We start from the raw sequence: 14,364 nt of genomic DNA, 5'->3' as shown, positions 1-14,364 counted from the left end.
CCCCCATGTCCAGGCTCCCCCAACTCACATCAAAGATCTCGAAGCCGGCGATGTCCAGGACCCCTATGAAGTACTGGCGTGGCTGCTTGGTCTCTAGGGTGGCATTGATCCGTGTCACCATCCAGTTGAACATCTTCTCATACACTGCTTTGGCCAGTGCCCCGATGGAATAGTACACCTGCTGGACGCTCTGCCCCTTGGTGACATACTCATTGCCCACTTTCACCCGTGGGTGGCACAGTCCCTTAAGCAGGTCAGCTGAGTTCAGCCCCATGAGGTAGGCAGACTTGTCGGCATCTGGTGGAGAAGGAAATAACTAAGCAAGCACTTTCAACAGACCTCCTTTCCCTGCCCTAGAGCCTTTCTGAAGCATTGAGCCCAACCTCTCTCACTAAAGAATTGCAAATCCAGGCCTGGAATGGCACAAGGCTTGCCAGGGGCACCCAGCCAGCATGCAGAGTCAGGCCTCTCCTTCTGTCAGAACCTCCCACCACCTAGTAGTTCCTCCAGCCTCTGTCTTTGGATCTCCTGGGTGTCCCTGGCCCAGGCGCTTCACCAGCACTGCAGTGAGCTCATCCTTGCCCTCACTGCCCCCTCGTGTTTCCAGGGCTGGGACTGTGATTGACAGAGGAGATATGTGTTGCTCCCTGTCTCCTTTGCTCCCATTCTATGGTCTGGCCCAGGATTGGGCCCATTCTACTCTTAATCCATGTGGGTTTAAAAAAAATTTGTATTTATTTATTTATTTTGAGGGGGGGTGCGAGTGAATGAGGGGCAGAGAGAGAGAGAGAGAGAGAGAGAGAGAGAGAGAGAGAGAGAGAAAGAGAATCCCACACAGGCTCTGCACTGTCAGCATGGAACATGAAGTACTTTTGCTCACCCAATGCAGGGCTCGAACTCACACACTATGACATCATGACCTGAGCCAAAGTCATGTGCTTAACCAACTGAGCCACCCAGGTGCCCCCAATCCATGTGTTGACCAACATGACCAGTTTGGAAATCAAACTTCCTAACAACATGTTATGTATCCCCAGCTCTCCAAATGTGCCATCCAACATACAATCTCTATTTAGAAATTTATTTGATTTAATTTCAAGAGTTTTGTGGTAGCTGGTGACATGCTATCATGAAACCCAGGCTTGGCACTTTGATATGGATAGACACAGAGAAGAGGTCCTTGAAGATAGGCTGAGAGGAATGTTCTTAGGCATTTGTCTAGCCCTATACACCTTCTCATCTCCTTCTCCAGGGATTCTTACCACAGCCCGGATTGAGCTAGGAGAGACTGTTGTTCCATTTCACTAAGGAGGAAACTGAGGCCCAGCAACGTACATGACATGTCAATGTCAAACTGTATTTCCACCCCTGGTCCTTGCCTCCCAAACAGAACATGGCACAGAGTTTGAACAGGGCTCACCCAAGAGCTAGGGACCCTCCACATGCATTCTGAATTAATGATCAGGATGCACAGAGCTCAGACTCCTTTCCTAAGCTTGGGTGAGTCTTTGGCCCAGGAGGAAACATCCCCAACTCATAGCTGGGATTGAAGAGTTGGCAGGATTCTGGGGGACCTCCCTGTCTGCCCACCTCTCCCACATCTTTGCCCCTCCCTGGCTCTCACCCCATCCATCTACCCTATAAGCCTCAGGTCTCTAGGGAGCAGGTCTGTCTGGGGACAGTGAATGGCCTCTGGCTAGGCTCTAACAAGGAGAAAGCCTGCAGGTAAGGCTGGATGGGGTGAGGGTGAGAGCAGAGCCTGCTTCTGGGAAAAGGTACTGCCCTCTTACCACATGCTTCTTGTACTTCTGATTTTCTCCAACTTTCTCTATCATCATCCTAATAACCTTAATAAATTTGGTTGTCAGCTTTTTAAGAATTGTTGAAAGGCACCACTTTTGGATGCAACTTGGGAGACCCTGCTCCTCATGACAAGTGAACGCCCAGTACCTCAGGCCTTTTCAGCACATGCCCCTACCCCCACCTTCAGTGCCATCTGGCTCGGCCTGCTCCTCCCGCTGCTTCTGCTTGAACTTCATGTTTCCGTAGTGCATGATGGCACCCGTCAGCTTGTAGACGCCGGCTTTCTCCTCAGGAGTGAAGCCCAACACGTCAAAGGCACTCTGGGAAAGAGCAAGAGAGGCAAAGAGGGTGGTTCAATCTAGTAGTACAGGAGACCTCAGGAGCTCTCATGCTGCCTCCTTACTCACATCCGTGGCCAGGAGCTCCTCGGAGTCATCGATGGAGGCCACGGACACCTCTCCCTGAGACACGAAGGCGTAGTCGTAGGGGTTGTTGGTGACCAGCAGCATGTCTGTCCAGGCAAGGAGTAGGTCAGGGGACAAGGGGATGGGAGAGGGTGGGATGGGCAGAGAGGGGTTGGGAGAGGGGCACCGTTGGGGTGGGGCAGAGGCAGTAGAGGAGAGGACCAGGAGCAGGGAGAGAGGAGGAGAGTCAGCAAGGACCATGCAGAGAATCCAAAAGACATGAAAAGGCAGACAAGAGACCCGGAAGGGAAGACAGTGGGAGAATGACACCTGGGAAAAGGACAGACACAAGGAGGAGAAGGAGAAAACCAACCAGGAGGAGGAGAAGAAATATGACAAAGAAAAAGTGTGAAGGGAAGAAAGAGGAGACTCAGGCAGGGGAAGGAAGAGAAAGCCATTGAGCAGACCCAAGGAGGTAGAAGGTGAACAGGAGCAGGTGAGGAGGAGGAGGGTATCCGCCCTGTTTGGGGAGGGCAGTGTGAATATTGGGGCATCAAGTGGGCTCACCCAGCAGCTCTGGCTTCTTGTTGGACAGGATCTGGTAGAAGATGTGGTAGTTTCTCTCAGCCTTCAGCTGGAAGATCACCCGAGACTTCTCCAGGAGATCTGAAGTGCAGAGTGGTGAGGAAGGCAGGTAAGGACAGGGAGAGAGAGTCAATCCAGCAAAATGGTGCAGATTAGGGGAGAAAGGCTCTTACAGCAAACAGGAGAAGAGGCAAAGAGATAGAGAGGGAGTGTTAAGATAGGGTTGCCCAGCTAGCTGGGAAAGAAAGCAGAGGTAGAGGACACAGAGGGCTGGGCAGGGCTCCCTGTCATACTCACAGGTCTCTATGTCTGCAGAAGCCAACTTTCCTGTGGCTCCAAAGTGGATCCTGATGAATTTCCCCTGGGGGTGGATGGGACAAACGGTGAGGGAACTGGCCAGAAGGGACAGAATGGAGATCTTGGACCCCAAGACAACCCAGAAAGCCCTGAATAGATCTGGAAAAGTTGTGCCTTATTTGGTGTCCCAGTTCAGGATCAGGAAAACAAAGGCTCCCTATTCCCCTATTACCAAATATCTTTGAGCAGAAACAACAACATAGGAATGAAGGTAAAATTACTACCTTTCTTTTTTTTTTAATGTTTATTTATTTTTGAGGAGGGAGGGGCAGAGAGGGGGGACAGAGGATCCCAAGTGGGCTCTGTGCTGACAGCAGAGAGCCCAATGTAGGGCTCAAACTCATTTATCCATGAGATCATGACCTGAGCTGAAGTCAGAGGCTCAACCAACTGAGCCCCCAGGTGTCCCACTACCTCTGTTTCACAGATAAGGGAGCTGGGACTTAGGCATGGAGACTTGCTGGGGATGTGGAAGAGCTTTGGAAACAGTCATTAGGAAAATCTAGAATGTGACAAAAATCAGCTCCATTACTTGGCTATGAAAAAGCAATTGTGACTCTGGGTCTTTTTTCTTGAGTTCTCAGAGCTTAGGGAGCCAGACTAAGTCAGAAGGGTTTGGTGTGTGTGTGTGTGTGTGTCCACACACATGCACATTTGCTGATAAGCAAAAGCCAAACACAGGATGATCAACTGGGTGTAGTGACTATTAGCAAAACAGTGCCCCCCTTTTCTTGTCAAGGCCAGATGAGACCAGTTGGCAGTAATAAAGGGCACTCACGAAGCGGGAGGAGTTGTCGTTCCGGACCGTCTTGGCATTGCCAAAGGCCTCCAGGGCAGGGTTGGCCTGGATGATCTGGTCCTCCAAGGTGCCCTGTGAAGGCAGCAAATCCTTAAGAGTCTGTCTTCTGTCTATGTCTAGCAATGGGGAGGGCAGGGGGCTGCTCTGGTCCCGGGGAATGGTGGTGGGTGTGTGGTTCCAAAGGGCCATATTTGGACATCAGAATGTGTGTCTCCTGCCAGGAAGGTCTTGAGCACTGGGCTCAGTGGTGCTGTCCCCACCATTCCCCAGGGCAAGCCTGGGAGTCCCCTGAGTCAGCCTGCCCCCAGGTCCCCTCTGCTGAGCCTGTCACCCACCTCATACCTTGTTTGCATTGGCATTGTCCTTCTTGCCACGGTCACCTATGGCTGCGATGCTGGCAAAGTACTGGATGACACGTTTTGTGTTCACAGTCTTCCCTGCACCAGATTCTCCACTGGAGGCAACAGGGACCCATAAGAACCCAAGATTCCCCCTGTGCTCCATTCAGAATTCAGCACTGCACCCTCCTTCCTCAGAATCCTGGCTCTCTAACCTCCTCCACCAGGGCCCAGGGTCCTGCAGAATTTGTGTATCATTGTAGGTCACTCAAGCACCCCTCTGAAAGCCCAGGTCCCCACACTTATGACAATTGCAACCTTGAAACTTTCCTCCCCTCTACACCCCCAGGAATCAGCCTGGGTCCTCCCCAAGTTCCCGTGTGGGTAGATAGCATTTGCTTACGTGATGAGGATGGACTGGTTCTCCCGATCTGGAAGAGAAAAGAGGAGAAGCAACAGAGTCAGGTCCATGGGTACAGGGCTGAGGGGGTACAGGTCAGGGTTGCTAGACTCACCTGTCAGCATGTACTGATAGGCGTTGTCAGAGATAGAGAAGATGTGGGGTGGTGCCTCGCTTCTCTTCTTGCCCCGGTAGGCGGCCACCACCTCTGCATTGTACACAGGCAGCCACTTGTAGGGATTGACGGTGACACAGAAGAGGCCGGAGTAGGTCTGGAGCAGGAGAGAGGGCAGGCATGAGGGGCTAAAGTGGAAATCTTGGGGCAGATGGTGACAGGCAGGGGAGTCTCTTGGTTATCCCAGCTAGTTCCTCTCTTCCTGCAGCTGACCAGGGGTAGGAAGGGGGCAGAGGGGAGCTGGGTCCCTTGGGCAAGTTCTGACCCCTATCCTGAGAGAGTTGCCCTGGCCTCCTTTGGCCTCCATCCAGGGCTGGCTTCCTGTCACGGGCACTCACATAGATCATCCAGGCTGCATAGCGCTCCTTGAGGTTGAAGAGCACAGCAGGCTCGTGCAGAAAGGTCAGCATGGCCATGTCCTCGATCTTGTCAAACTTGGGTGGGTTCTGCTGTAACACCTGGTCCTCCTTCACGGTCACTGTCTGGAGAGGGTGCATGGACAGGGATGACCACACTCCTATCAGGACCCTTGACAGTCTGTGCCAGCCTCACTCACTTACCTGCTCCCCAGGACATGGGCCTGGCCTCGATCCCCGGGCTCTTCTCTGACCAGTGCCCAAGCCCTAACCCATAGCTCCCCCGCAACTCTTTCCCCACATAATGTACTCCTCACTCGCCCTCCCATCATAGGTACTGTCCTAGAGTCCCTGTGTCTTGCCAGTACCCCAGAGCTTGTGCCCCTGAGCAGCACCTTTCCATCCATGCTTCAACCATCTAGGGGCAAACTTTGCAGAGCTAGCAGCTCTCCGGTCTGCGTACATACCTTACCCTGACTCTGGGGGCCATGCTTAAGGGTGTCCGTTGCTCAGGGTAAACCTTGCCCTGCTAGAAAACATCTCAGCCACCTTCCCTACACCCCCCATTGGTCACTGTCAGTGTGGTTTGATTGGCACCAGTTTGCCATGCTCTAATGTCGTTAGATCCTGCAGGTAAGCATTCTAGCATTGTTTTTTTATTTTTTATTTCTTGCTTGTTTGTTTGTTTTTACAGTGAAGGAAGCTGTGAATAGAATAATTAAATGGTTTACTGGCAGGGTAGATAGCCAGTGGCAAGACTGGGAAGAGTCAAAGCCCCCCACAGTTTGTGGGCTGTCATTGCACATCTCATTGGGACACCACATTCAGTCAGCATGTCTGAAGGCAAATGGTTCTGAGCTGCTACTGATGACCATGGTAATTCTCACAGCTGGCCTGAGGAAGCAGAGACTGTGGACATCTGAGTGTTAGTCACCAGCTCTGGGACTGAGCGTTCAGCTCTAGATTTCCTACTTTTTTGATGAACCACAGAATCTACCCCCAAAACCAAGAGCACACTGTGCACACTGTATGTTAGCCAATTTGACAATAAATTATATTTTAAAATAACAAACAAACAAACAAACATTAAAAAAAAAAAAAGTCCCTGCTTTTTGTGTTCATCTGGGCCTAAGAGTTTGCCCTTGGTTTGGGTGAGGTTGTGGTTTGGGGGAGATGGTCTGTGGAGGAAACTAAGGCACAGAGGGGAGGGATACACATTCAAGAGAGAGCTTTACTTGGTGCTGTGCCTGTGTCTTCTTTATCTACAGGACCCCTCTGAGGTGGAAACCAGTGGAGGTTCCCCTACCCCCACCCCAGCAACCTCTCTGGCAAAGGGTGTGCATCCCTGGGGGTGCTGACCTGTTACACCTGCTCAGTTCCATCTGAGAAAGGTCAGAGTTCTCACTCAAATGTTGGGCTTCTCTGGGGGCACGTCCTACACCCTTGCAGGCTTTGGCTCTTTTCCAGAGCCCCTCAGCTCCCACTGCAAGTGGCTCCACCCCTTGCACACATCCCCCGTCCTCCACCAAACCTTTTCTCTTTTGCCCTGGTGCTCTGCCCCACACACCTTGCCATTCTCTGTCTCAGCAGTGACCTTGCCCCCTTCCCGGGACACGATCTTAGCCTTCACAAACTCCTCCTTGTCGTCGGGCACGAAGCACTCAGTGCGGATGTCAAAGGGCCGGGTCTGGGCCTCCAGGCGCTCCTTCTCTGATTTGCGGAGGTACTGGGCTGCCGCCCCAAAATCAGCCATCTGGGCATCAGTCATTTTGGTGCTCCTTTGTGCCTGAGACCAGAGGGCCCAAGCCTTAATGGGTGACACTGCCCTCCACACTCCCACTCCTTGCCACACCTCCTCATCACCTTATGGCTCTCCCCCACCACTGAGAAGGTCCTCGCCTGGGTCCCTTGCCCTCTGACATGATGCTGGAGGACAATCTCTAAAGAGTTTGCTAAGGGGAGATGCTGAGCTTCTTGGAGGAGGGACAGGGGGCCCTGGTCCAGCAACCTGTTTCCCAAGAGAAAATTGAGAGGTTCTCACCTGGTTATCTCTTCACAGAGAATCCTGAAGACTCTGAAGGATGAGTGGAGCCACAGAGGCAAGCCAGGCAGAGGGAAGACCAGACAAAGAGAGTGAAGAATAATGGAGGTAGGCCAAAAGGGAGAAATGAGCCAGGAGGCTCGACCCAGAGAGCAGGACAGACCAAAGTGGGAATTAGGGAGATAGAAGAGGCAGCGAGGCAGGAAAGAAAGGACACAGTGTTAGTAAAAGTGCCAGGGGTGAAGGAAGAATCAGAGTTGGAAACAAAGAGAGATAAGGAGATGAGAACACATGCAGCCAGGAAGGAAAGACAAGGGAGACAGATAAAGAAGGATCATAGTGACAAGAATTGACAAAGACCAAGAGACAAAATAAAACAAGACAAAGAGCAGAAAGCCATCCAAGGAGGGATCAGGATGGAGACAGAGCATGGAAGACACAGAAAGTAGGAGATAACAGAAGCAGGGAAAGAAATGCAGATCAGAGGAGAAAAAAGGTTTTGGGCTTTTCCCTTGGAACCTCCCCTCTGTCCGTGGGAACTCCCTGGGGTTGGAGCGAGGCCATTCTAGAAGAACCCTTGGGCCTCTGACCAACCTGCACCCCACTCCCTGAGGAGGAAGGGTCCCTCAAGGGGGGGCTCTGGAGGCTGACCACGAAGTCCCAAAAGAGCCTCTTACCTGGTTCAGAGGTGTGTCTGTCTGTCCTCAGGAGCCATCTCCTTTATATCCCACTGCCCCCACCCCTTGCCCAAATTGGGAGTCCTTCCGGAGGGACCCTCCCTCCCACCTCTCTCGCCTTCCAGCTCCTCCTCTCTTGATCCCTTGGCTCTGGAGGTGACAGGACAGCAGGGCCTCTAGATTTGCCCATGAAAGGTCTGTCACCCTAGCCCCTCTGGCTTCAGGACCTTTTTTTAGTCCTTGGGCACATTCCTTTCCTCCAAAGAACTGATGGGCAGATAGCAGGAAGACAGGACCTTCTCACACAACCGCCCCTGCCCACCAGGCCTTTTCCTTGGCTATTTTTAACCTGAAGGGTGAGTTGAGCACACTGGGCAAGAGTCACCTTCTCCTGCAGGCTGGATGCTTGTCCCCAGCCCCCAACCCTGGGCTCCCCTCCCTCCTACCCATTCCACCCTGTCCTCACACAGTCCCAGTCTGGAAGCATCTCCCCACCCTCTCCAACCTGCAGTCCCACAGTGCTAGGGGCTGGGAGCTGGAGCCACGATGCCCAAGAAAAAAAATCTGCTGCCCAGCTCCATGACTCAGTTTCCTTTTAACAGGAAACAAATGTCTGTGCTGCCCTCTCTCTGCACAGATGCAGTACCTGTTTTCCTTCTGTTCCTCAAGTCTCCAGGTAGGTGTCCTCCTGGGGACTTGAGGCTGTACTGCTTTGGGGACACATCTGGAGCCTCCCGGCCCCTCCCCTGATGCTTCTCAAAGGAGAAGGATTTCTCCCACATCACCACAGCAGATCTGCACTCGGGTCTACAGTCCAGTACTCTCACACATCAACTTGACCACCACACACTCATGTGTATTCTTAGCCACACACATGCAGATTTTTCACACTTTACACGCTTATGCTTGCAGATTTTCCTATTTGCTATTATGCACACTAATACACACATTTGCAGGCCCAGATTCACACTCAGAAGTTTTACCCTCCACTACCACCCTCTGCTCCTGGTGTGGGGCAGGGAGGGGGTGGGGAGAGTCAGGAGGCATTAATCCGGGTGCCTGAGGGAGGAGGGGTGGGGGTGGGGGGCTGCTCCCTTCCGCCTCTCTGGGCTGCCAGAGGGTGCAGGTGCTGCTGAGGCTGGCTGGGGCGCCTGGCAGGCCCAGGGATTTACACCAGCTGGGCCCCAGGCTCTACATTCCAGGGGGTGGGGGTGGGGGGCTCTGCAGTCTGTCCCCCTCTCCCCAGGAAGAACTCTGGTGTTCCCTCTCAACTGTCCTGGGGCTCATATTCACATTGGTCTTATTTGTGGGTGTCCCAAGTGCCTCAGGCCCTCTAGGGCCCCCACCCTGGCCTCCAATGATGTCCCCTCTCAGACGCAGTAGGTGTTGGATCTTCAGCAGGCCATGCCTGTTATGATTAAGTGGACATTGTGTTCAGGAAACAAAGCCAGACTTCCCCTGCTCTGGCTTTCCCCCACACCCTCACATGCAGGAACATTCTCCCAGCTCCCCCCCCCCCCCCCGCCCATCCACTGTCACTTCTCAATATAGCTCTAGAGTGTGGAGGTGGGTAGGACAGATGAGGGTCAGTTTTTCCGGGTAGGAGAAGTTTCCATTAAATGTGTGGCTTCTCCCGAAAGGTCTGCAACTCCCTAGGACCCTCACTGCCCCATTATTAGAGTCAGGAATATACATCCATCTCCATAGGACTTGTACTCTATACCTAGTGTCCTTGGGGGTGACCTGAGTCAACTCCGCATCCGTATCTCTTGCAGGTACATACACCAAAATATTACCCCCAAGGGATGCAGGCCACCTGTTCCCAGCTCTAGGTCACTTGAGGCCCCAGTATGCAAGGTGGAGGTTAGCCCAGTGCATCACTGCCTGGTTCCCATTGCCCTGGGGATGTGATAAGGGACTAAGAACACCAGGTCAGACTGGGTCAGGTCCAGCTGACAAAGACTAGGCTTTGTCCTCAGGGAACCCAGTGTCCTGAGCAGACCAGACTCAGTAGAGGTGGAGTGGTGGGTGAGGGGTAGGCTGGCAGTGCCCACTGTCTCCAATGGAAAGAGGAAGAGGGAAGGGTTAAGTTGATTCCAGGGCTCTGCCCCCCTGTCTGGTCCATTTGCTCTCCTTCTTCCTTCCCAGTTGGTCCCCACCTAGCCCCAGGCCCTCAAATCCATCCCTGTACTCCATCTTCCCTCATCTGCCTCCTACAGAGCTCTTCATTGTGCTGGAAGTCCTGGAGTGCAAGGGCATGGGATGGAAGATCCTGCCACAGGTAAGGGATACCAGGTCACCTACCTGTGCCTGGCTCCTTGGATCTCTGTCTCTGTCTGACCTCCCTTTCCCTCTGCCTGATTCCCTGTCTCAAAGTCGGGCCTGGCCTTTCATTCTCCCTGGTGCCAGGTTTCTGCCCACCTTGGAGTCTAATGTGTCTACATTTCCAAGAGTCTTTGCTTCCTCTCAGCCTGACCTCCACTCACCCTCTGCCTGTCTCTTCTCTGCCTCCACGTCTCACTCCAGGGTCTTTTTCCACCCCTCTCTAAAGTCACTATTCCTGGCCTTGCTGATTTGCCTCACATCTGAAGGTGACATGAATTTCTTCCTCTGCTCAGTGTCATGCCCCTCAGTTATTGCAGCATCTGTCTTCAAGGTCCAACCTGCCCTTCTGCTCTCTCTCCCATCAGCCTCCTCCTCCTGCAGGCTGCCAGGCTCTGCTACTGTCCGCTGCTGCGTCGTCTCCACTGTGTTCCCAGCCTCTCTTCTCTGCTCTGGGAGCTTATGTTTCAGGGTGTCCCTGCCTCTCCCTTTTCTCTGCCAATCTCTTCATTGCTTCCCAAGTGGTCCTAGGGTGGGCGAATGGAGGGGGCCAAAGGAGAAGGGTGGAAACCCATGAAGGCCTCCTTGCTACTTGTATTTTTTCTTTGTTGGTTCCCCTTGTCTCCTGCCCTCTAGACTTCTTGAGTTCTCCCCCTCTCTCTGCTGCCACCCTCCTCAGTTCTTTCCTTTTTCCTTCCCTATCTTCCTTCTCCCCACTTCCCTGTCCTATTCTCTGATTCCTCCTGGGGTAGGTCTTCTTTCTGGCTGCTTGGAGTAGGGGTGATCAGGAGCCTGGCTGGGGTGGCTGTGTGGTAGGGTGCAGGAAATTCAATCCAGGGCTAGCCAGGTCTTCTGGGGTTCCCAGTGGGTGGCTGACTGTCCCATTCCTTGCAAGCTGCTGTGGCCCACAGGGCCAGGCCTTCTCTAAGCAGTCCAGGTTTGGCAGTGGTTCCAGGCAGCTAGGCTTGTCGAATTGGGGGGAGGATTGCTCCTTTTTCCACTTCTCAGCCGTCCAGCCACCCACCTACCCCTTTCCAGAGTCCTGCTCACTTGGGACTCTCTTCTCCACAGTCCCTTATCTGCCTGCCTGCCTGCCTGCCTTCTAGATGGCTGGCCATGAATGGGCCAAAGATCCCCCATCTTCCAGCAAGCAAGGTGAAAAGGGTTTTGGTAAGGGAAGTTACAGCAGGAAGAAGTGAAGGAGAAAAAAGAAGCACCACGGAGAGAGGGAGATATGAGGAGGGTAAGAGGAGGAGAGGAGAGTGGGCTGTGGGCTGAGGGTACAGTTCTGGCTGTGGTAAGGAGGGGGCCCTGGCCATGTGTTGCTTAGAGACAATGATGGCTGTGTCTGCAAGGATGATGGATACAGCAACAAGTCCTTGTGCCCTCTCAGAGACCTGGCCTAGACTGGGACTTGGGGGTCATTACCCCATACCTCAGAGGGTACCCCTACACACTAAACCTCCTCTTGGAGGCCCAGCCCTAGTGCTGTCATTGGTGGTGGGGGTAGTGTCAGTCAGATCTGGGATATAGATCCATAGCAGATGGGTTCTGCATGCTCTAGGCAAGACTTAAAGGTTTTCCTTTATTTCCCTTAACCCTGATGGTCTCTGGGCCAGGGAGGGGGGCTGGGAGGAGAGGTGTCACCTGCCTAGGAGGAGGTGAAGGGGAGCGTCTAGGCTAGTGGTGCACCAAGGATACTCAGAGCCTCACAGCTCTCCAGGAAGGCCTTCTTGGGCCCCTCCTCTCCTGGATTGCCATCTCCCCACTCCAGGTCCCACCCCCTGTTCATGTCCCCATGGCTGGCAGGCAGTGAAGAAGAGTCTGAAGGCAGGATATTGGCTTCAAAGAAAATAGCTTTATTCAGTTTCATCCAAAGGGGCTGCTATATAGACTCCGGAACTGGGGGCTTCATCAGCTCCTCAGGAATGGACAGATCAAGAAGACGTGGCAAAGCTATTCCTCATTCAAGCCCTTGTGAAAGGCAACAAAGTCCAAGTTAGCTCTGGGAATGTGGTCAGGGATGGGCACAGAAAACAGAGGGGAGAGGGCACCTGATGGGGTGGGGGACTGCTCTGAGCCAGAGGGAGGCCCCCATGGTAGTGAGGGATATGTCCTAAGGTTTGGTATGAGGGGCAAGGGCTGGAGGGCTGGGCTCTGAGATCAGCCAGGGGGAATAAGCCTGGGTGAGGACAAGGGAGTCCTCTGGGATATCCATTTTAGGGCTCAGTTACAAGGCTGTAAGCTCAAACTAGGTGGAAAACAAGAGGATACCAAGAGTTGGGGGGAATTGAGACATAGCCATGGTGGGTGTATACAAATTGGCATCCTCTTGGGTTCCTGACCACCTTAGGGCTGGGATTCACAAAATTGTTGACAATTGGAGCTGGAAGAATCTTAGAATCACAGAGAATGGCATTACCTCACCCTCTAGGGTTTCATGGTTCAGTTGTGGGGGATAAATAAAAAGGAGGTGTCCCTGGAGTGAGGGTGCTCTGTCTGGAGGACACTGATGTTGGTGGGCATGCTGACATGGGGTGACTAGTGGGGCCCAGCGGATGGACCCACCTTGGCGCCGATGTCACGGCTCTTGGCCCGCAGTTTGTTGACCTGGGACTCGGCGATGTCCGCCCGCTCCTCTGCCTCATCCAGCTCGTGCTGCACCTTGCGGAACTTGGACAGGTTGGTGTTGGCCTGCTCCTCCTGGGGGGGGTTTGGGGTGGGGGAGAATGAGGTGAGAGGAGGCCAGAGGTTTTTTCAGCCTCCCAACCTGGAGGACCAGCTCCCTAGTGTCCCTTCTCCAGGCACAGTCCCCAGCAGGGCCACTCACCGCCTCCTCGGCCTGGCGCTTGTAGGCCTTGACCTTCAGCTGCAGCTTGTCCACCAGGTCCTGTAGCCGCAGGAGGTTCTTCCTGTCCTCCTCCGTCTGGGAGTCAGGGCAGTTAGGAGTGAAGATGGCACAGTCATTAGAGGCAGCACACCCCCCCCCCACTGTGATCTTTACCCTGAATATAACATCCTCATCTGATTTTACATTCTGATCCTCAAGAAACACTTGTACCCTCCTTATAATTTTTTTTACCATATAAATCATTAATATATATTTTAATGGTTTATACTAGGAAAGGGTCTAGGGAGCTGATGGGACTCCTGAAATTGTGGACAAAATCATGTGTGTGCACTGTTCTGAGGACCAGGCCATTAGGGGTCCTGGGAACCCATGGAAAACAAACTGTCCTTCTCTAGAACCCAGCACACACTGGCAGTAACTCTGGGACTGCAGGCAAGGTGGGATTTCCTGGGCTGCAGGGAAATGACATAGACTCTCGATCTAAGTTAAGGATATGTATGTATAGAGAGATGGTAACTTTTTGGATTAGAGCAGAAACAAAATCTAATGAGGTGTCTGATTCTAGAAAACATGACAGAAAGCTAAAGTCTATATCTCTATAGGTAAACAAAAAGTTCTGAAGTTTGTGCAATGACTTTGATGTATTTTGGTGGTCATGACACCCAACCAGAGCTTGGCAACATATTTGCTTTCTGGTAATCTGTGTTGGGTGAGCTCTGTCTGGAGACCTGGGTGTTGTCCCCAGGGGACAGGTGGAGGGTGAAGGTTGGAGGTAGAGCTCCTAGGCCAGGGGCTCGGAGGCTGACCTCTAGCCAGGGGACAGTCTGGGTAGAAGAGGGCTAGACAGAGTGGAAACTGGGCATCCAGGGGCTGCACTCCCACTCTTTGCCCTAGTGGAAGCTAAGAGAGAACACCTCATTCCTCTTGGTGACGTCCCTCTGGCTTCAGGTCACAATGCAGAGGGGTCTAGCCTCAGAGCAGCCCCCTCGCCCGCACCTGGTAGGTCAGCTCCTTGATGCGGCGCTCACTCTTCCTCATGCCCTTGACCGACTCCGCATTGCGCTTCTGTTCAGCTTCCAGCTCATTCTCCAGCTCCCGCACCCGGGCCTCCAGCTTCTGCAGCTGCTTCTTGCCGCCCTTGAGGGCGATCTGCTCGGCCTCGTCCAGCCGGTGCTGCAGGTCCTTGATGGTCTGCTCCATGTTCTTCTTCATGCGCTCCAAGTGGGCGCTGGTGTCCTGCTCCTTCTTCAGCTCCT

The 14,364-nt window shown here is 53.2% G+C and overlaps 2 protein-coding genes across 2 annotated transcripts in view; both read right to left on the bottom strand.

The window, feature by feature from the left end:
- Nucleotides 1–6,985, bottom strand: part of MYH6 (myosin heavy chain 6) — a 22,203-nt gene extending 15,218 nt beyond the window's left edge. Inside the window, exons 1-11 of the mRNA XM_029952198.1 lie at nt 6,785–6,985; nt 5,200–5,343; nt 4,802–4,958; nt 4,690–4,717; nt 4,291–4,402; nt 3,928–4,020; nt 3,090–3,153; nt 2,775–2,873; nt 2,211–2,314; nt 1,985–2,123; nt 29–297 (exon numbers count right to left, since the gene is read on the bottom strand). Of these exons, the coding sequence (XP_029808058.1) occupies nt 29–297; nt 1,985–2,123; nt 2,211–2,314; nt 2,775–2,873; nt 3,090–3,153; nt 3,928–4,020; nt 4,291–4,402; nt 4,690–4,717; nt 4,802–4,958; nt 5,200–5,343; nt 6,785–6,985 (1,410 nt within the window). The remainder of the gene's footprint in view (nt 1–28; nt 298–1,984; nt 2,124–2,210; nt 2,315–2,774; nt 2,874–3,089; nt 3,154–3,927; nt 4,021–4,290; nt 4,403–4,689; nt 4,718–4,801; nt 4,959–5,199; nt 5,344–6,784) is intronic.
- A 5,110-nt stretch (nt 6,986–12,095) lies between these two features.
- Nucleotides 12,096–14,364, bottom strand: part of MYH7 (myosin heavy chain 7) — a 21,322-nt gene continuing 19,053 nt past the window's right edge. The window contains exons 36-39 of the mRNA XM_029952197.1: nt 14,105–14,362; nt 13,088–13,183; nt 12,826–12,960; nt 12,096–12,231 (exon numbers count right to left, since the gene is read on the bottom strand). Of these exons, the coding sequence (XP_029808057.1) occupies nt 12,214–12,231; nt 12,826–12,960; nt 13,088–13,183; nt 14,105–14,362 (507 nt within the window). The 3' untranslated portion in view covers nt 12,096–12,213. The remainder of the gene's footprint in view (nt 12,232–12,825; nt 12,961–13,087; nt 13,184–14,104; nt 14,363–14,364) is intronic.

This window comes from Suricata suricatta, chromosome 9 (assembly GCF_006229205.1).
Source record: "Suricata suricatta isolate VVHF042 chromosome 9, meerkat_22Aug2017_6uvM2_HiC, whole genome shotgun sequence".
NCBI classification, from domain to species: domain Eukaryota; kingdom Metazoa; phylum Chordata; class Mammalia; order Carnivora; family Herpestidae; genus Suricata; species Suricata suricatta.
This window is presented reverse-complemented; position numbering and strand designations above follow the sequence as displayed.